The sequence below is a fragment of the Rattus norvegicus genome, chromosome 2, assembly GCF_036323735.1.
Source record: "Rattus norvegicus strain BN/NHsdMcwi chromosome 2, GRCr8, whole genome shotgun sequence".
NCBI classification, from domain to species: Eukaryota; Metazoa; Chordata; class Mammalia; order Rodentia; family Muridae; genus Rattus; species Rattus norvegicus.
This window is the reverse complement of record NC_086020.1, coordinates 41,248,372-41,268,575: the sequence shown is the minus strand read 5'-3', so window position 1 is coordinate 41,268,575 and position 20,204 is coordinate 41,248,372. Positions and strand designations below refer to the sequence as shown.

The 20,204-nt window shown below is 41.4% G+C and overlaps 1 protein-coding gene and 1 long non-coding RNA gene across 15 annotated transcripts in view; one reads left to right on the top strand and one right to left on the bottom strand.

Moving 5' to 3' along the window:
* Nucleotides 1-1,705: 1,705 nt before the first annotated feature.
* Smim15 (small integral membrane protein 15) lies at nt 1,706-6,866 on the bottom strand. Of its 3 annotated transcripts, NM_001277210.2 has the most exons (4): nt 6,836-6,866; nt 4,835-4,980; nt 3,811-4,030; nt 1,706-3,430 (listed from the first exon to the last, which is right to left on the bottom strand). In NM_001277210.2, exons 3-4 carry the CDS (start codon nt 4,003-4,005, stop codon nt 3,401-3,403), a joined length of 225 nt encoding a protein of 74 aa, NP_001264139.2. In that variant the 5' UTR covers nt 4,006-4,030; nt 4,835-4,980; nt 6,836-6,866; the 3' UTR covers nt 1,706-3,400. The 3 variants fall into 3 exon arrangements, with proteins under 3 accessions (NP_001264139.2, NP_001264138.1, XP_063137150.1); NM_001277209.2 differs by having other exon boundaries at nt 1,706-4,030; XM_063281080.1 differs by having other exon boundaries at nt 2,311-4,030; nt 6,277-6,836.
* Nucleotides 6,867-6,951: 85 nt separating this feature from the next.
* LOC102549347 (uncharacterized) overlaps nt 6,952-20,204 on the top strand; it is a 34,209-nt gene continuing 20,956 nt past the window's right edge. For 10 of the 12 annotated variants that reach the window (XR_005500632.2, XR_005500625.2, XR_005500626.2 and 7 more), the window contains exons 1-3: nt 6,952-7,090; nt 10,068-10,232; nt 19,752-19,975. This is a non-coding gene — a long non-coding RNA (uncharacterized LOC102549347). Of the gene's footprint in view, nt 7,091-8,161; nt 8,271-10,067; nt 10,233-19,751; nt 19,976-20,204 lie in introns of all 12 variants that reach the window. The other 2 variants (XR_005500628.2, XR_010064073.1) reach the window with 2 other exon arrangements.

The window sequence follows — 20,204 nt, the reverse complement described above, 5'->3', positions numbered from 1 at the left end:
TTATGGAAGAATAGGACAAAGGATTGCTGGCCATGAAGGGGATAGAAACTCCAAGGAAGACCAACAGAGTCAACTAACCTGGGCCCTTGGGGCTCTCAGGGACTGAACCACCAACCAAAGATCACACAGGGCTGGACCTAGGCCTCGTGCACATATGTAGCAGATGTGCAGCTTGGTCTTCATGTGGGTCCTGAATAACTGGAATGGGGTCTTTCCCAAAAGCTATTCCCTGTATGTGGGATATGTTGTTGTAGCTGGACTGCCTTGTGTGACCTCAGTGGGAGAGGAAGCACCTAGCCTCCCTCTCAGAGAAGTGACAGGGTCTGGGGATACCCAAGGGGGTCCACACCTGCTTGGAGAAGGGGAGGTGAAAGGGGGAAGGATTGGGGGAAAGGGAGACTGGGAGAGGGGCAGTGAGTGGGATGTAAAGTGAATACGTAAAAAATAAATAAATAAAAATAAATAAAAAAAGCTACCTAGCAGTTAAACATTCAAAGTAGAATTTAAATATTAAATATCTTGCCTGCCACATTTCATGTTTTAATTAGCTATATTTGAACATTTTAAAGTTCATTATTATTGTCTTTCAAGACAGATCTTTATACCTATTTTAAAAGCTTTTAGTCTCAAGAGTGAATGTGTTCATATTAACAAAAGGACACTGTATACCTTAAGTATATTCTTAAGAACGCAATCCTTCTGCTATACATTTATGTAGGCTACTTCTGAATGATGGGTCTAACACTGTGCAAACTTCTGAGGCACAAAACGATGTTTCTGATTCCAGGGTTTAATCATACAACCTATCTGCACCTATATTTGAAGTATATACACAGAACTATATAGACTGAGTGAATACACACTATGTAATATGTATGTATGTATGTATGTATGTATGTATGTATGTATGTATGTAACAAAGAAAAAGGGGCCATGAATTTGAAAGATGGCAGGGGTTTGGGGTGGGGTGGGAAACGGGAAGGGTTTGGAGGGAGGAAAGAGGAGGTGAAAATGATATAATTAAAATCTCAAAACAAAAAAATAAGGAAAAATCATTACCATTCTTTTATCAACATAGAAAGCTCTTTCCTTTATTAACCTTGAACCAATTATCACTATATTTATCTTTCATGCTGTTTCATTAACCACATTATTTAAAATATAATCTGAATTTATTTAAATCACTTTTCAAACTTTATATTCTTTGAAAAAAAGGATGAAGAGGCTATGGAAGTCAACTGAGATTCCAAGAAATTATGAAGAAACTTGTCCAAGTTCCATTTGCATTTTCAAAACTTTGATATCTGACCATCTGTTCTTATGTTCGAAAAAATTGGCCTTAAATATTTATTCCAAATAAGAAGCAATAAACCAGAGTGATCCTATAACCAGATACAGATATTAAGGCAATCATCTGAAGGAGGGTCACATTCCTTTTATCATTTTAGGGAAAATGCTTGAATGGCCTCACAACAGCTTGCTTCTAGCCACAAAAGGGGAAACAACTCCATTTAGTTTTCTGAAATTCATTCAGACATGACAAATGGCCTTTCTTTTAAAAATTATTCTGGATATCATGAAGAGTCTTCCAACGATACTACTGTTTCTCAATGAAGAAAGATTTTTCTGAAGAATTGCAAACTTCACAGTATTTCCTGCTTTATACCCTGCACGTGCACGCACGCACGCACGCACACCCCTTCCCCAATAGTTTAAATATTTGTTGATCTCATACATACAAAACGTCTCCAATGTTGAAGAAATAATAGTTTACATCAAATACAAAATTGCCACATTAAGGCATTAAGGTATATTAAGAAACCAGACTTTTAGTTAAATACATACCTTTAAATTACCTCCTCTTTAGTGGCTAAGTTATTGTTATTGTTTTTGCTTCAGTATTTGAACTCCACAGTAAAACGTGGCAATAAAATATACTGAAAGTTTCTGTGAACTTAGTGACATGCAAACTGTGGAAGATCTGAAGATCTATGGAGGCCCATGATTCTTTATAAGCAAGTTTTATAATTTCGATCATATAATACCTATTACATAAATGTAATACAATCAGGATCACCTGGTGATTTTAGTGCCTGAAGCTGAAGGTGGGACCAACCAGGAGCTAATAACCTAAAGAAAACAGCTGGTCCATCAGCATTCTCAGGAGTCCTTGATTTCTGAGAAACTATCCTATTTCTAGCACATTTAGCTATGCCTGAAATTCATTGTCTTTTTGAACCATTAACTTGCAGGACATCTGTAATTTAAAATAAATACTCCTCCCTCCAACAGACAAAAACTCAGGACCTCTTTATAAAAATGTATCAAATTTATTTCAATATTTAGTCTCATTTTTATTAAGACTGACAATTATTGAAACTTAAAATTACCAGAGGTGCAGAAAACAGTAACAAGCAATTAAATCCTGCAACGAGTGTTGCTCGACCACGCATTTAGAAAAGCTATGTCTCAGTCTCGTGTCTGTATTATACCTGGAAGGTCCCCAGCTTTGTCCTTCTTGACTGCAGTCCCTGCAACCAGTTACACCCATGGAAATGGCTCCAAATTTAAACTCTTAGTGGTTTAAATTATGAAGTAGGACTTCATAAATTTGAAATTTTGATTTTCACTTTGAACCTATGGTAAGTAAACAGTAATGGGACCATCACTACTGTGCTGGTTGTGATCAGGTAATAATCTGGTGACATTTAACAGTTTCACATTTAAAACTGAGCCCAAGGTATCAGCAGCACAAGGCATTTGCACTGCTGGCTCTACAGCACGTTACTCTTAGCAACACATTTAAGCAAATGGCAGTGTTCAAAGTACAAAAATTCTATCCAGGAGATGCTACTGGTAAGGTCAAGGTAATAAGAATCCTATATAAAATTAGGTTTTGAAATGCAGTGTCTTGATAATTACCAGCTGTGTTAAAAACTAAAGTCAGAAGAAGGAAAATAGCCACACTCATTAATAAAATTTTCCTTTGAGAAAGTAATGCTTCCATTCCAAAAAATAAGCACTAATGATTCTGAAAAAGTGATTAATAGACTGTATCTCTTTTAAGCCAAAGTAAACTTTTCACCTCAGAAGGTTAATTCTTTTACATCCCTAATATCCTCTGTCCAGAACTGAACCCCATTTAAACTACTGTTTAAATAGGATCCATAATCTAAACCATTTTCTCATCATTTTTCACTGAGTACTTCAAGCTCCAAAATGGCAAATGACTGTCAGTTTAAAGAATTTTTACTACAGGTTGAACAGACAAAAATGCTTTGGAACTGGAATGTTTTAATTTTTTTTTCCCAGACTTTAAAAGTATTCCATAATACCTTGAGGATGGGATCCAAATCTAAACACAAGGTCCGCTTGTATTTCTCGTGGCTGGAAGATAACTTTATGTATTTTTAGCGCACCTGTATTTTGACTGCAACCCATCACGAAGTGGGCTGTGGGCTTTTCCACTCTTGGCATCGTGTCTGAGCACAGGTGTTAGATTTTACAGTGCTTCTGAGCTTCAGATTTTTCACATTAGGTATGCTCCACCTGTATGATAAATGCTAACTTAAATGCTTGTCAGTACATACCAACAAACTTTTATTTCCAAGCCTGAAAGTTATGGTAGCATGGAGGTCAGAACATGACTCTTCTACACGGTCAGATTCAGTTTACTAAATAATACTATCAAGAACCAACTGGAAGCTTGGTGAGAGTCCTTCCAAAGCTGCAGCCCTTTCCAGAGGGGTTGTTTTCTCTAGCTGCAGTCTGTTCACCCCTTCAATCCTTCTTTAGTCGTTTAGCTTTTGCGATGTTTTCTTGCCGTTTTTGTTTCTTCTTTTGCTCCTTCTCTCTGGCTTCAATCATCTTGGCCAACTTCCAGGACAGTACAGCACTAGCTAGGAACAGTGGTGTGAGCGCCAAGATAACTGTGGTAAGGAAGCCGTATGGGTCCTTTGCGGCCCACTCCACAACATACTCAGCCCAAGCCTTCACATCAAGCATCTTTGCAGCAAGCAAGACACTGGGGCTTGGAGAACAGAGGGAGGGAGGAAAAAAAAAAGCAGAAGACTATGGTTAATCACACACTATATGGTTAGAACACATCCAATTTAATCATAATTCCATTATCACCTACTTTGTTTCAGTATTAATTAGTCATATTTTAATAAAGACTAGTATCTCCATTTAAAAAAAAAATAGTTTAAACAACACAAATCGTAAAGACCAATTTATAGAAGGTAAGGCCCATCTGGACTGTGCCCTGTGGACGTTCTCCTGGCCTCTTATTCTCAGGACAAACTATGCAGGAGCAGACACACAAGGATCCTGACTTCCACAGGCTCACTTCAGGAAAGAGCTGAATCCTGTCATTGTGGACACACCATTAGTACAGCTAAGTACTAATCAACAAAAGTACAAATCAGACTTCATGTCTAACTTCTCAAGCCAGACCATCAGAAATTCTCCCAGAGAAAGAGAACTAGATGGCTATTTCTGGAACATAAATTAAGGAAACCCTGATGCTAAAAAAATCCACATCCATAAATCCAGGGCGGGGGGAATGATTCCTAGGTTATAGCTTTCAAATTTGACAGTTATAAAAAAAAAATCACAATGAGAACTGCATCCACAGTAAATACTGTACATCTTTGGTAACGGAGGATCATCTGGTAAAATATGGTGAGGATTTCAATGGCATTTTCTATGTTGTTCCTCTTTCTAGCAACCTGTCTCAATTACACCAGGATAAGGATGGTTTGTGTGTGTTTACAGCCACCTCAAGTCTCAAGCTAGCTAAAGTCTCAAGCTAGGATTTTTAAAAACCATTTACCTTATGTTAGAGTAGTGATCTCTAATTTTCCTCTGGGATTATCAATGAGTCATTCACAATTCAGATGATTATTGGTTATGCCTTCTTCAGTTTGACCATACGCTTTGGAGACGGCTAAATTCTATATATACATATACATGGATGAGCTGGAAAAGAAAATTAAGTCATAACTATTGTAAGATGATGCAGGATATCTGATCACACTGTGAACCCCAAGAATGTGCTATAGTGTGGCCTAGCCCTTAGTGCACATCTCTGGTTCCTCTAGCTGGAATGCAGACACACCCTTGGTATACAAGTTTAATCCCAAACAGTGAAGGTAAAGTTACTTTGTACAAGGAAACGCCAAAGTTTAAAAGTGACGTCCAATTGAGTGGCGGCCAAAGTGATGAATCAGAGAAAGGTTTAACAGATTATGGTACGCCCAACTCTCACAATGAGAGAGAGAAGAAAGGAGGAGGCTGTTGTACTGGGACAGTTGTATAGAGACAGGCTGCAGGGAACAAGCTAAACACAGGTGAAGACAATGAGCCAGAGAATGTGAGAAGGAGCCAGAAGATGAGAACACATTGCTAGAGTTAGCATGAGGTCAAGAGGAGCAATTCAGAAGAGGGAAGGGAGAAGCCAGATTAATCAGTCAACTTGGCAAGGAGTTTGAACCAGAACAGCGAAGAAGGCCGGCCAGTCAGAGCTCAGGAAGAACAAGAAAGGATGAGCTTACTATTCAGCAGGAAGTCTCAGAGGCTGAAACATTCCAGGCCTAGGTAAGATTGTACAGAGGCTAGAAGCTTCCAGAACTAGGCCTAGGTTAGCAGACCGAGGCAAGATACTTTTACAGTAAGATTATGAATGGAAAAAATATAAATTATCTAAAAACGAACAAGTAAAAACATCTTTCTATAATAGTATAGCCTGTTAAAACCTATTTCTTCCTAAATTGCAATTGCAAATTCCCCAAAATAGAGGCCTAATTTGTAGAAGTATTTTAAGTAAATTATTTGATTACTAGTTTTTGTCTGAATAATAAAGTTATGACTTTAACTGACATAAAAAAAAATCAAGCTGGTTCACTGACATGTTACAGTCCCCATACCCATAAAGATTTTGAATCTTTGCATCTGTTGCTGGCGTTACAACCCAAGGCCAAGTAGAGCATAGTAACAGGTGCTCCATAGCTGACCAACATCCCCAGTCAAGAGTTTAAAACTGCTTGTACTAAGACTCATTTATTTCTTGGATTGGGTACATCATTTAAAAGTCAAAACACTGTGCCTTGCTCTTTAAAGGTTTTGTGGTCTGTAGTAAAATTAGTGCACCTTACAAGAAAATAAAGGATTACCAATATAATTATGGTACCACAACCCGTCACATCAAGGGAAATGTCACTGGTTTTAACTTCCATGTCCCCATGCTATCTTCGTATTTGTACCAGGAAACCGTACCTCTAACTTTCACTACATTAAACTTGCTGGAGACGTTAACCATTCTGTTCCATGTCGTAAAGCCCTCGCCCAGTTGTAAACAGTTTTCAGGAAGATCCAAGAAGGATTGATCTTTCTCGAGCCCAGTAACGAACTAATACAAGTTTCTGCGAAAAGCGCGTAACTTTGCAATTAGAATAGCGCGACTTAAAGACTAGGTTGTGGCAAAGTTAGCGTCCACAGGCCACATATCTCGAGTGCACCTCAGTCTCGGACCAAAACATCGTCGCCTCACTTTCAGGTATACTCCTTCACCTCAAAAAGCCTAGTGGGCCTGGGTGCTCTACACCTACAGCTTCCCTCTTCTAACTTTCCCTCCATAATAGGATTCTCTTTGCCCCGGGCCATGTCCACCATCATCCGTCGGCCTCAAAGGCTAAGGACGCCGCCCGCCGAGCGGAGCCGGGCAGGACCCGCTGACCAGGAGCTGGGGAAGCCGGGATAGCCCGGCCGCACGCTCAGCCTAGGCTACTGCTAGCCACCACACACCCTAGGGGATCCCGCTCTCATTCCCACTCACCGCAAGGCAGGAAAGTGGAAAGCGGAAGCCGCTCCGTTCAGGTCCCGCCCACAGGCGGGGTGGAACGGGGCGGGATGAGGAAGTCGAGGGCGGGCTTCCGGCGGCGCCATTGCTCGAGCCAGAGCGGGAGGGCGGGGCGACGCGGTGCGATGGTTTCGGGTCCGCGGCAGGTGATACCCGCACGCTGCTTCGTGTGCGCTGTCGTTAGGGCGCCGTGGCCTCGCGTCCGGCGTGGGACTCTGGCGAGGAGACGGAGTGAGTGAGGAATTCGTACAAGGGACTCTCAACCGCAGAGAGCCGTAGGAAGAAATGAGGTGGAACCCGCAGACTTTTTAGAGCCTTCTCGCGGCCGAGGAGGGACTCTGGCTTATTTCCTAACTCACCGTTCACTCGTGCTTTATAGTTGAACAATAGTTAAATATTTAAAGATTCAGACAAAGCAGCAGCCGGGCTGGGATGTGTCCAATGAACCTTGTTACCAAGGGGGAAATGCTGCCACTCTGTGGGAAAGAGATTTTGTTGTTTGTTTTTAATTTAAGAGCCTAACTTATTTCACAAAGGAATGGTCGATACTTGCCCAAAGTAAACTGTCAATAATTAAACTGTCAGGGCATAGAGATCCCACAGAAGTACTTGTTCTTCCAATACATAAATAAAGGACTTCAAAAGTCAACAAACAGAAAGGGGTGCGTTAAATGGGTCTTCTAATCTACAGGAACTGAAAGATTAGCTCTGGTTTGGTTGGTGCTCACATTTTGTGATTGCTTGCCTGAACTACTTGCTCTGTTTGACCGCCTCTGGCGAATGTTGCAAGACCTCCTCACTGTTGTGTGCCAAATAAAGCAGGTTTTTATTCCTGAGAGACTGTGAGTGTTCTCTTTGAGGGGCAAGCCGAGACATGTATGAGTAGTTAAAGTATAACAACAGTAACCATTATTTACCGAGAAGCAGACTTTGGCAGATAATCTAAGGATCTAAAATACTGCTCCTCGGGTATATTGCTAATGGTTGCATATTGTATTAGCAGCAGTGGTCTTCTTATTCTTGGGTGAAAACCTGAAGGGTTGCTTAGACCTGTTGCAGAACAAACAGCACATAACCAGCTTGTATCAGGGACATGGTCACTTCAGTAGATGGTTTCTCACAAGTTCTGCCTCCCACTGTGTTGCTGTTTTATCTCTAAAGGCCCCAGGGTCCCCACAAGTCTTGGGAATAAAAGGAAGCACAGTAAGGAACTGAAAAGTACTCACACAAAGGAAAGAAAGAAGCAAGCTTCTTTGGCTATAGTGTACTGGAGACCTTGGGATCTTTACGTTCTTGTTTTAGGGATCAATCTCCTGGTACATTAGGCAGACTTGTGCAAACCCAAGAACAGCATAGAGGTTGCTATAGAGGACAGCCTTACTGTGGCCCTTCATTACCTTAACCAAAGATGGTAAGTAAGATTGGCTCCCACACCGTGAACTGTTCAATGGTGAGCAGCTCTTGAGTCTCCATACTGATACCCCTTCAGAACTCATTCACTCTGAGAGCCTTTTCCTCTTAGACTAGAAAGCTTCCTAGTTGACCTCTAGTCATTTGGGCTCCTTCACATCAGTAAATTAGTCTATATCTGACCAGTCCTCTAGCTCCTTATCCTTTCTGAGAGGAAGGGGAGTAGTTGTGGTTTTGTTTGTTTGAGTCTTGCTATGTAGTGGAGGCTATACTTGGACCCTGGGTCATTCTGGTCCAGCCTCTTAAGTAATGGAATGATGGACATTCACCACCGCTATTGTCTCTTAACTCGGACTTTAGTGTCTCCCAAATGTCCTTCAGACATCGTTTTTAAATAACAATAAGTTCTGCCTTGTTCGTAAGTAAATTTTAGCCAGGTGTAACCCCCTAGACTTGAAAGGTGAAGACAAGCAGGTTAAGAATTCAATATCTTGATAGGCATGCAGTGAGTTTGAACCATTCCAGGCTACTTGAGACCCTGCCTCAGAGAGGAGGTAGGGTGTTGAGGTAGTTCCCATTGGAGTCCAGACTGGGAAGAGCTGTGTATTCAAAATTAAAACAGCTTGCCTGCATAGGGAACTCTAAAGCGAAGGAAGATCTACACAGTATTTGTGATTACACAAAGCCTTAAAAAATTGTAAGTTTGCTTTTCTCTTGAGAAGGTGATGTCTAGCAGACTTGTCATTCATTGGTCTCTAAAGTCTTTCTACCTTTGTAAGTACAAAGTTAAGTCTCACTCTAACCGTGTGTCAATGAAAGGAGCATGCCCTGAATAAGATTGTACTGTAGGGATGTGATTTGCTCTGGTTAAAAGGTGCTGAAAGGTCTCTCACCTGTACTTGGCCTTCTGCCCCCCACCCCTAGTTACCCTGTACATATATGACTTCTTCTGGTAGGATTGGGTTTTATCCCTGAAGTTTTATTTTTACAGTTTTGCTTTTCATCCAAACACAGTGCAAATGCCTCTCTTCATCAGCACGTTTGTAACTTTAAGAATTAATTGGGCTCGTTATATTTTGAAGAGCATGCTGAAGAATAGTAAATTTTAAAGAACCAGCTGAGAACATTGTGTACCATGTTCTGAAGTCAGTGCGTCTCAAATACTGTCGCTAATCCTGAAGTAAATCACCCATCAAAGATTCATGTTCTTAGACAGTTAAAGAACAGAAGACTTCAAAAGTAAAGCAGGATTCTAAACATACCTTACCAAAATCCCCACTCGCTCAGAGTCTTGGCAGAAGTGTTTTTGTTTTTCTTTTTCCCTCCACAAAGTAGAGTTATACTTTTTGAGTCTATCATTGCCCACAACTAAAATCCCCGACTTCAGGATTTCCTGCTGCCCAGGTGGTGGCAGCATGTCTCAGAGAGCTAGTGTGCTGGGGAAAGGCTTAACCCCAGCCTGGCTGGCTGGCTGCTTGTTTGAACGTGCATAACCTGCCTCTGTGCAGAACGCTTTCACTTCTCCATTTATCGACCCATGAGTGATTCATCCCACTGTAGCCTCCTCTTCTAGGTACATTACACTCCAGTAGTTTCTCTTCAGCTTGTTCTGTCTATAAAGTATCTATCAGACTCTCTCTAGAAAACTCATTAGGACCTATCAGGCGAGACAGTGTTATTTCAGTTGTTATTTTTAACCAGTATTTGATATTATTGGCAGTACTGACAGTATCAGTATTAGCTAATACTACTAAGAAATGTCTGCTTAAAATAAAGGCATGGTGTCTTAAACTCACAGATTCATCAGCGGAGGAGCTTATGAAAAGCAGAATTAGGACTCAAACGAACAAGAAACTCCACAGAGAGTAATGCGAGATTATCATTTATGGGTCTAAGAAGACAGAGGGTATAGGACGCTGGCAGTCAAGGCTGAATTCCATCCCCAGATCCCAACTCATGGAAGGTCAGACACACAGATGGCTTTTGTTGTTGTTTTTATTAAACGTTTAGTTGGTGATTTCTGGGGGATTGCTTTTATGCCTTTGCAGATCTGATGCCTTTGAAGGGGGCTGCCAAACAACCGCTACCTTCCCACAGGAGTCCTCCACACCCCTCACTGCTTTGCCTGCCGCAGCTCTTCAGTCTGTGTTCACTGGTTTATCGTCTTCTCTAGACAATAGCCTAGACCCTTTATTAGAATGTAAACCACAAGATTCGTTGCCTCAAAAATATGAACATCGCTATCATTTTTGCAGTACTGGATTGAACCCAGGTGTGTGGCACATGCCATGCACGTGCTGGCTCGTCCTGTTCTTGTGTGTGACCTACATCCTTAGCCCTTTGTAACTTAATGTTTTTGTTGGCTTGTTTGAAACAAGAGATTTTAGTTGTTGTCCTACTGATGTGGAGAGAAACTATGGCCAAGGTAACTTACAAAAGGAAGCAGTTGATTGGCAGCTTGCTTACTATTTGAGAGGGTTGTTCCACCATCCTCATAGCAGGGAGCTGCAGAAGTAGCTGAGAGCTCATATATAAACCACACGTTGCAGGCAGAGAATAAGCTAGACTGGACATGGCTGAGCTTTTGAAATCTCAAAGCCCACCCCTAGTGATGCATTTCCTCTAACAAGGCCTCATATTCCTTCCTAAACAGCCCATCAACTGGGAACCAAATATTTAAATACTTGGGTGCTATTCTCATTCAAACCACCACACAGAGTATTGCTAAGATGCCATCCTAGTCTTGAACTTGCTGCTGTTTTAAATGGTAGGTTTCAGGGTATAGCCTTACTCAAATAACTGGTAGTGTTGGGACAAATTAGTAAGTTAGATCCTGGATATTTGTGAAGCTTGTATCAAAGTGCTGAGGGTTGAAAGATTTTGAAAGTGATAAAGGTGCCTGGGAAGGGATGTCGTGTGTCAAACTTAATAAAGCTGTCTGTAGATCAATAAGTACATCTTGGTTTTATCCCACTAATGAAAGAAGGTTGCATAGTTGTTTAGTGCTTTCCAAGTATGTAAAATTATCTACAGGAAGGAAGGTCATGATTCATCATTTTCATTGATAAGATAAAAAGGATTTAGGTGCTAAAACTTAAGATAAGAGCAGCTAGACTACAGGTCTAACGAGAGATACTGAAAATGGGATAAGGACGCATATGCAGACGAGATGTCCTTCCTAGATATGTGTTAGCCTTACAGTGTAGACTGCAGGAGAAACAGAGTGGCTAGCAGGAGCCATCCTCTACCATCCTCTAGCCTGCCAGGGCTATTTCCACATAGTTTTGAACCAGCTGAGGGAGGGAGATTGGCTTTTTCAGTCATTACAGGTGTTTATATGTTCTGATTTGGGTCATCTTTAGGCTTTTGTTCACATAATACTGAAAATAGGATGCCTGCTGTTTTTAACACTGCTCATAATTCTTCATTTCCAGAATGCCCTGCATATGCACAGGCAGACAACAAATTTCCTGTAGTTGGAGGTTGCCCTTTCGGATAAGGAAAGTGTTCTAGCAAATTCCTGCAATGCTGTGGGCTATATAACCCTAATAAAGTTTGAGAGGCTTCCGGCTTTCTTCCTGAATCTTGAGGCTCAGATATCCGTCCTATCTCTTAATCTTAAATGAGTCAGCTGGGCTGCTATGTCAAGATGACTTTCATTTATTTTCCTAGTTACCAAATAGAAATTACTCTCCCATTGGGAAAAGCAATCCACGTATTAGAAGACTTTGGTGTGAACTCTTCCTTGACAGAACTGGCCCAAGCATCACCACCTTCACCACATAGCTTTTTAACTTTAAACTTCTGCATATAAGTACTTGACTGAAATACCAATTTTTAAAAATAGTTACATTTTCTGAATGATACTATCAAGGACATTTTAAAGTACTATTTAAGTTTTTTTTGGAATGTGTTTATGAGAAAGGTTTTTGGAAACTACTTTTTGATAGAATTGTGTCTTGTTGATTTGACTGTCGAGAAACTTGAGCCAAATTAGAAATACGTTGAGCACCCATCCTAACTTCCTATGTCCTAAGCAGACACTCTACCAGCGAGCGACACACCAAGTCTTACATTTCTTTCCATTATTTTTTCCTAGGGTAGGTTTCCTGCATAACATTTGTTCATCCTAAGTCCTTTGTCAAGAGGTAGGGGTACAGGTTAACTTTAAGTGGAGTGTGAAATTCCACACTTTACAGAAACCCCTGATGTGTAACAACTCCTTATTTGCTCTCCAACCTCTAGCACTTTTTTTTTTTTTTTTTTTTTTGGCCTTGTATTATAACCATTAAGAACCACTCCTTCAGGGCTGGCTCAGCCGTTAAAAGCTAGGCTCACAACCAAAAATATAAGAACCACTCCTTCAAATTCAGACTAAAGAATGGAGGAAATCAAAATTGCTTCCCAAGGTCTAATTCCGAAAGCGTCTGTGTCTTTAGAACCACTGCCCCACCCCCCAGCATAAAGTATATATTTGGAATCTAGTTTTAAAGGTAAAAGAAACACTGAATGTGCCAGGCTATAAATGAAGCTTGCTAGCCATCACTTACAGACAAACATCCCAGTCCCAAATTTCTTCATTGCCTTATTCACATTTTATGCTTTGGGACCTTGCAACTTAAGAAGGGAAACAGTCTGAATTCAGAAACTCCATTTGGATTTGTGTGTGTCCTCTTGGCCAGTTATAGGCAATACTGTGATTTTTCCAGAGGCTATGAATTTGGAATTCTGAATTTTTTAAATTTTTACTTTTAACTTTCCACTTTATTTTTAACATTAATTTTCTACTGCATTTCACATAATACACAATATCTACCCTCAGACAGATCCATATTCTTGAAATTATCTTTTCATGACTGCTTTTGAATGTTCTATTGTAAGAATACATTATAATTGTAGGGTTATATTGTTAATGAATATAGATGCTTAAGTGTCTCATTTAATATTTCAGTTTATTTTTATTCTCTTGTGGAGCAAGGAAATCAAGTATCTCTGTACCTTGATTCCTGTATCCATAAAAAAAAAGCAATGCCTATTTTCTGTAAAATAATGAATAAATATGAACTCCTTTTACAATAAGTTATACTACAACTTATAGAATGTGTGTGTGTGTGTGTGTTTGTGTGTGTGTGTGTGTGTGTGTGTGTGTGTGTGTGTGTGTGTGTGTATTATTGGGTCCTCACACTGATCATTAGTAAGTTGGTGTTTACTAAAGTTCATTTAAGCTTGTGTTTGCCTATAGCCTAACACTCTAAGGATGGAAACAGGACCGGGGTTCAAGGCTATGGACGACTCTGTCTCAAGACAGGAAGTCCTCTGTGGTGCTATAAACACATATTTATCATGGCCCAAGAGAAAAGAGCATCTCTGGAAAAATGATGGAAAGTTATCTCTAACACTTTTAAGAAAATGATAAAAAAAAATTAGCTTTGTGCTACAGTAAGATTTTTTTTCTTTTTCTTTTTTTTTTTCGGAGCTGGGGACCGAACCCAGGGCCTTGCACTTGCTAGGCAAGCGCTCTACCACTGAGCTAAATCCCCAACCCCTACAGTAAGATTTTTACAAAGAATGTAGAGGAAAGTGAATTTTTATGGGTTCATTTTTAATTTTCAAATTTTTGCACCCTAGAAAATATGAATGCTTAGCCACCGTTTTCTGACCATCTTACTCTATAAGCAGTCCAGGAAATACTTTCTTGCATCTGTTTTCCAATCTGCTAACCCCTTTTATACTTCAGGAAACTAAATCCACATATGGTTCTATAAATTATTCATGTGTATATCCAATGCATATGTAATTTGTCCATATACATTAATCTGTAATACGTCCCTCACACCCCCACACATACACATACAATAGAATGAATTACCGTAGACTTAGAGAAACCTAAAGACTTACCAGACTGGCCAAGCTTCCATGTAAACTCTCAGTGTGATAGAGGCCAATTCATTGCAGATCTCTACAGTTCTGAGAGGCTTTTCAGGGCAGTGATTCAGAGTCTAGACTATGGACCCTAACGGCCTGGTTTGAACTGCTATTTACTGGAACAATGGAGCTACGATGATAATACTGTGAGACAACTAACAGCAGTACTCTGGAATCAGTCACCGTGTCTGTATCAGGATCTTGGTTCTTTCAGCTTCATAATTAGTCATGACAAAAATGGTCAAGCCAAACCTATTTGTAGCCATAAAAATCCTCCAGTAGCCAGCTTACATCCTTTGTTAAGCCTTCCTTAGGCTACATAGTAGCATAGGATACTTGACCCAACATACCTTCCCTGTCACTTGCATTTGGGGGTCACACTTAAACTGTCAAGTGATGATCCACCCCATCTTTCCCAGATCCTTATCCATCTCACAAAAATCATACGTGTGCATTCCTCTCTTGGCGTGTCCTCAGGCAACAAAACGGAGACACTAATTTTGGTGCCCAGAGCACTTGTAGCCCCTGGCTTAAGCTTTTACGTTGACCGGGACAATGTCCCCGTGGAGGAAAACACTGTAGTGGGTGTAAGGGTACAAGCACTCGGAAGACAGAGTGGGATTAATGCCTACAACGACAGCAAAATGTGGCTGAATACTGCTAACCTGTGTTGGAGTCCTGAAGAAGGGAAATGAGAAATGGCTCTTAAGCTATTAGTAGCTAAATGAGAGAAGCACGATGCTAACTTATAAAGAGGCCTTTAGCACAGAACAGATCCAGCTGAATTGCGCTGGTGGAAGAGCTCATTGCTAAGAGACATAGCACTCCACTCACTTTGGCCTTTGAATATGTAGGCAAGTCTGTTAGAAGTAAAGAAAGGTAGGAAATTGAACATAAATAAGATGAGGTCGGTACCCTTAGATGCCCTCTGGTTTAATTGGCCTGCTTGGTATGCTAGAAAAAACTCTTGCCTCCCTCCTCCCTGACTGCCCCTCGCTTCCATTCCTGGCTGCCAAGCCAATCACTAGGATTAAATCCCAGCACACCCCAGCTAAGACAAGTGACATGTTCTGGCAGAAACCAGAGTACACCTGGGACTAGATATTAACAGTGCTTGGTTCTGTGGATTGAAAGCTATTATGATAGAACCAAATGAAAAACTGAAACTGCCCCCTTGTTTCAAGACAGATCAGACACGAAAGTGTATGTTGGGGGAAGACAAAGACTCGTGCCCCAATGTAAGACCTTAAGGATGGAGGGAGATGCTCCTGTCTGAAGCCATCAATTTGCCAGGCTGTTCTCTAAAATCGGATGGATCTTGGGGAATGACTACGGACCGTTGCTGACTTAACTAAATAGTACCTGAGTTCTGAGCCTCCAGCCTGGACTCGTGCTTCAGATAATGATACTACCACAAATACAAAGTCTTCATCTGTTGATTTGACGAGTGTCTTTATCCTGTTCCAGTGGGAAGAGAAACAGTCCACCTTCACCAAATACAGGCAAGGCTGTTAACTCCTCCACCCTCGATCATAATAAAAATGAATTAATCGGAATCATTTGAATATCCGTTATAACAATGGCCTGATCCCGTTTATCGACCATATTGTACTGATTGGATCTGATGAACAAAAGACAGCCACTATGCTGAATACCTTTGCTCCAGAAGGAGGGGGTAAATGCTATAAAGACTAAAAGTTTTCTGACTCTTTATTTTTTTTTTTAATGTGTCTGCATGCTCTTGTGTGTGCATGCATGTAGAGGCCATAGGCAGCCTCAAGTGTCACCCTCAGGAATGCCATCTACCTCCTTTGGTGAGCCCCAGGGGTCCTCCTCTCTTTGTCTCCTCAGCACTCAGATTACAAGTACATCCAACCATGCGTGCATTTTTATGCGTGTTCTGAGAACTGAACTCAGGGCCTCATGTTTGTAAGGCAAACACAGGCTTAACTATTGCCCAAACCCAAGCCTTTCTACTTGAGAAAGGCTTTTAAAGGTCCAGAGCTCACAGAGTGCTAGTAGTGGGAAAAGGTGTCAGGGAGAGCTTATAGAGATTCCAGTAGAAGCGTTTCTGATTCAGGAGCACCACGGTGGGTGATGCCACTTGCGGCAGAGAACTGAAGCCCCACAGAGGTAACTGTCCTAATGGCACTGAACCTGACAGAGACCCAGAACAGAGGACATGAAAGCTTGTTCTTCCTAGCCCCTTCGATCATTCCAGAAGTATTTATTAGTCCACATTCTTCTTTTCTCTCCATCTTTTCATTTATAATACAACTCACTCACAATGTGTACTCAACAAGCTAAAACCCACTATGATTGATTATTTTGATGTTCTGAATATCCCTGGGTGGACCAATGGAAGCCCCGAGATGCCTGTATCCTTTTCTTCTGTCATCATTCATTGGGCCCTTTATTAATTTTTGATATGAAAAGAGACCCAGGCTCATCTACATTCCCAGTTCCAACCCTAGAATTAGCTAGGTTTCTGAGGAGCTCTGCTTGTTTTCCATGGCAAATGGTATTCTGTATCCCAAACCTCAGTGCCGGGTTTGTTCAAGCTACTGGCATGCTACTTCTTTAGTTCTCAGCAAACAGTTACACTCAGCTCTAGCTATGTCAACATATTAAAAAGACATGCAAGTTTGGGCCAGGCATGGTAATACAAGCCTTAATTCCAGCACTCAGGAAACAGGCAGGCAAATCTCTAAGTTCAAAGCCAGCCTGGTCTACACAGTGAATTCCAGGCTGGCCAAGGCCTACACAGTGAGAACAACAAAGCAAAAAAACCCAAAAGGGTATGCTGATCCCCTCAAGACCATATTAGGAGTGTGTTCTAGTTTTCCCTTCCACTGTGTTTCAAACTCACTCAACAGACAGAAACCTGACTGCTGTTAGCTTCAATATTCATTTGCTCCAGGGTACAATATACAGAAAGTAATTTCAGAATTACTCCCTGATATTATCATGCAAAAAGGAAAAAAAATCTTCCTGGAATTTTAGGTGGCCTGCCTCTTCTCAATGATCTCTTAGCTTTGGTCACTGAAATGCCAACAGTAGAGCAAACTTAATAAGTCAAACATGGGCCCCAAAGAGCCATGTGCAGGCTATGAGCAGGTTATCCAACACTCTCTCTAGGCTGTCTAGGTTACTAGATTTAACTCGCTAGATTGTCTGCTGTACCTGAACGTATCTGACACACAACTGTTTGTATTGGGCAATATAGTAACTGATCACAGCTTTGTCTTGTGGCTCTTATTGCTTGTAGCATGTCACTAGGATTCATCTTTTCTTTTTTTTTTTTTCGGAGCTGGAGACCGAACCCAGGGCCTTGCGCTTGCTAGGCAAGCGCTCTACCGCTGAGCTAAATCCCCAACCCAGCATGTCACTAGGAAATGCCATCTCTGCTGAATGAAAGGGCAGGCTTCCCCAGTGGTACTGTTTAATCCTTGTAGAAGTAGACTCTATAGATTGCTTTTAAGTCATTTCTCTCTGGGTAAAGTACATGAAGCTCGATTCTCAGCTGTGTCTTTTTATATCTTGCATTATGAACACATTCTTAAAACACACACACACACACACACACACACACATGCATGTATATATGGTTTTAAAACATACAAATCCAAATGTTTCTAAACAAATATTATTCAAAGGAAAAGACTCTGTCAAAGGCAGTGCTCCCAAAGTGGAAAGCTGGTACTCTTACAACAAAAAACAATTGATTTTTTTTTAGGAGGTAGACTGTTGGAGTTGGAACAGGAATTCAGAGATGAGGATTGTGTGTGATGCGCTATCCCCCTCAAGCTCCCAGAGAACAAGTCACTTGTGCCTTCATAAGGGTTTCTTCTCACCTGGAGCACTTCGTTGTAACTTGCTAAATACCATTAAGCAACTTTAACTTGTTGCTGCAGTGGTTTCAATGAGAATACCCACATAGGCTCCTATATTAGAATGCTTAATCACCACTTGGTGAAGATATTTGGGGAGGATTAGGAGGCATGACCTTTTGGAATAGGTATATGAAGGGGCTGGCTTTCAGACTTCAAAAGTCTCCCCACCATCACTGATATCCCTGCTTTTAGATCAAGATGTGAGCTCTCAGCTGCTCCTGTCAACAAGTCTTCCCTCCACCATCCTGGACTCTCACCCTCTGAAACCATAAGCCCAATTAAGTGCTTTCTTTTAAATACCTTGCTTATGGTGTTTTGCCACAGTGTGGTGGTTTAAATATGATTGACCCATGGGGAGTGGCACTATTAGAAGGTGTGACCTTGTTGGAGGAAGTGTGTCACTGTGGATGTGGGCTTGGAGGTCCTATTCTCAAGCTTTTCCCAGTGGGGAAGAGAGAGAGGGCCTCCTTCTGGCTACCTGCAGGAGACAGTCTCTTCCTGGCTGCCTTTGGATCACCATGTCTGCCTGCATGCTGCTATGCTTCCCACCATGATGGACTGAACCTCTGCGACTGTAAGCCAGCCCCAATTAAATGTTGCCTTGATAAGAGTTGCCTTGGTCACGGTGTCCCTTCACAATGAAACCCTAACAGAGACACACCAATAGAAAAGTAACTATTACACATGCCAGCTTAGCAACAATCTGAAAACAGAACAGGCCTGAACAATGCTTTTGCACCAACGAGTCTTCGGAGAAGGCTTTCCACTGTGCTTCTGTGGCATCCTCCTCAGGGTTGACTCTCCTACAGTACTGTAGCTCTAGCTGGAACATGAGAAGTGTAGATTGCTACTCTCACCGGCCTGAGAGCCGTGCACGAACTTGCCTGTTTTCCTTGGTATTTCATCCTCACGTTCACTATTTTTTCTCTTTAGTAAAATCAGATTTTGTGTTGTGTCCTTACAGGGCTTGGGCTATTTTCTGTGAACTTTAACTGAGGAGATGCTGGAGAGATAAAGGAAAATCACGTTTAATCTTCGAAAAGCACACTGACCTAATGTATAAGGCCACGTGCAGGCTACTGCTGTACAGATGGGCCTGGTTTGATACTATCCCACCTAAATGGACTTAAATTAATCTATCTGTAGTTGTATAATTAGTCAAAATTATAGATTTGTGATGAGTCAGCACACCTGTCTGTTCGTTTCTATGAAAGCCTTCAGCTTCGGTGTTGCATCGATGGGCTTGCTCCTAGTGCTAAGACAGTCTGGCTGGGGTTCCTTTAACCGGGAACGGGGGTTAATTTTTAAGCCAAATATTACTAAATGTCTAGGTAGGCAGCTTAAAGATGGCTGCCAGTCATATCCACTTCCTGGCATCTCTGCTTTTTCCTTATCTCTTCATCTCCCTTTTTTTTTTCTTTTTGGAGCTGAATTGCGCTCGCTAGGCAAGCGCTCTACCACTGAGCTAAATACCCAACCCCCCTTTCTTACTTTTTAATACAAAAATATTTTCACAGCTCCAATCCTAGAATCAGCCATTTTTCTAGGAGTCCTATTTATTTCTGGTCAAGAATGGTATTCACGAACCAAGGTCTGAGTTGGGGTAACATCCCGCTGCGGATGCTTCCCCCACCTCGGGCTACCACCTTGCTCTCCGGTTTTAGCTTCGCACAGAAGCCGGTTGTCATCCTCTGAGCTGCTCTAATGAGATGCAAGGACCGAAGGATGGCTGAGGGCCAGGGAGGAGCTCAATCCTGTCCTTGGGAGTCGGTCTGGTCACGTTCTCTTCTTTCAAGCTGAAGATGGCACCCGCTCGGCTAAGCCGGTGAATGTGGACTTACAAGGACTCAGCCAAGTCGTGTCTAGATTACAGGCCAAAGATGACGAGGTGGGTGTTCGAAGCTGCTCAGTTTTGGAGTAATTTATTACTAACTCATAGATAACCAATAAAGCGCCTTTCTCTTTAATCCCAAAGACCTTTATACTTCCCACTTTCTTACTGTAGCTCTGACTAGCATTTTCAAGTGAAACAGGAGTTGTGCGACCACCTTCACTCCACAAATTTAATTTCAATTGGTCTAGAGTGGAGCTCCTGTCTCGGTCATTTTCAAATCCCC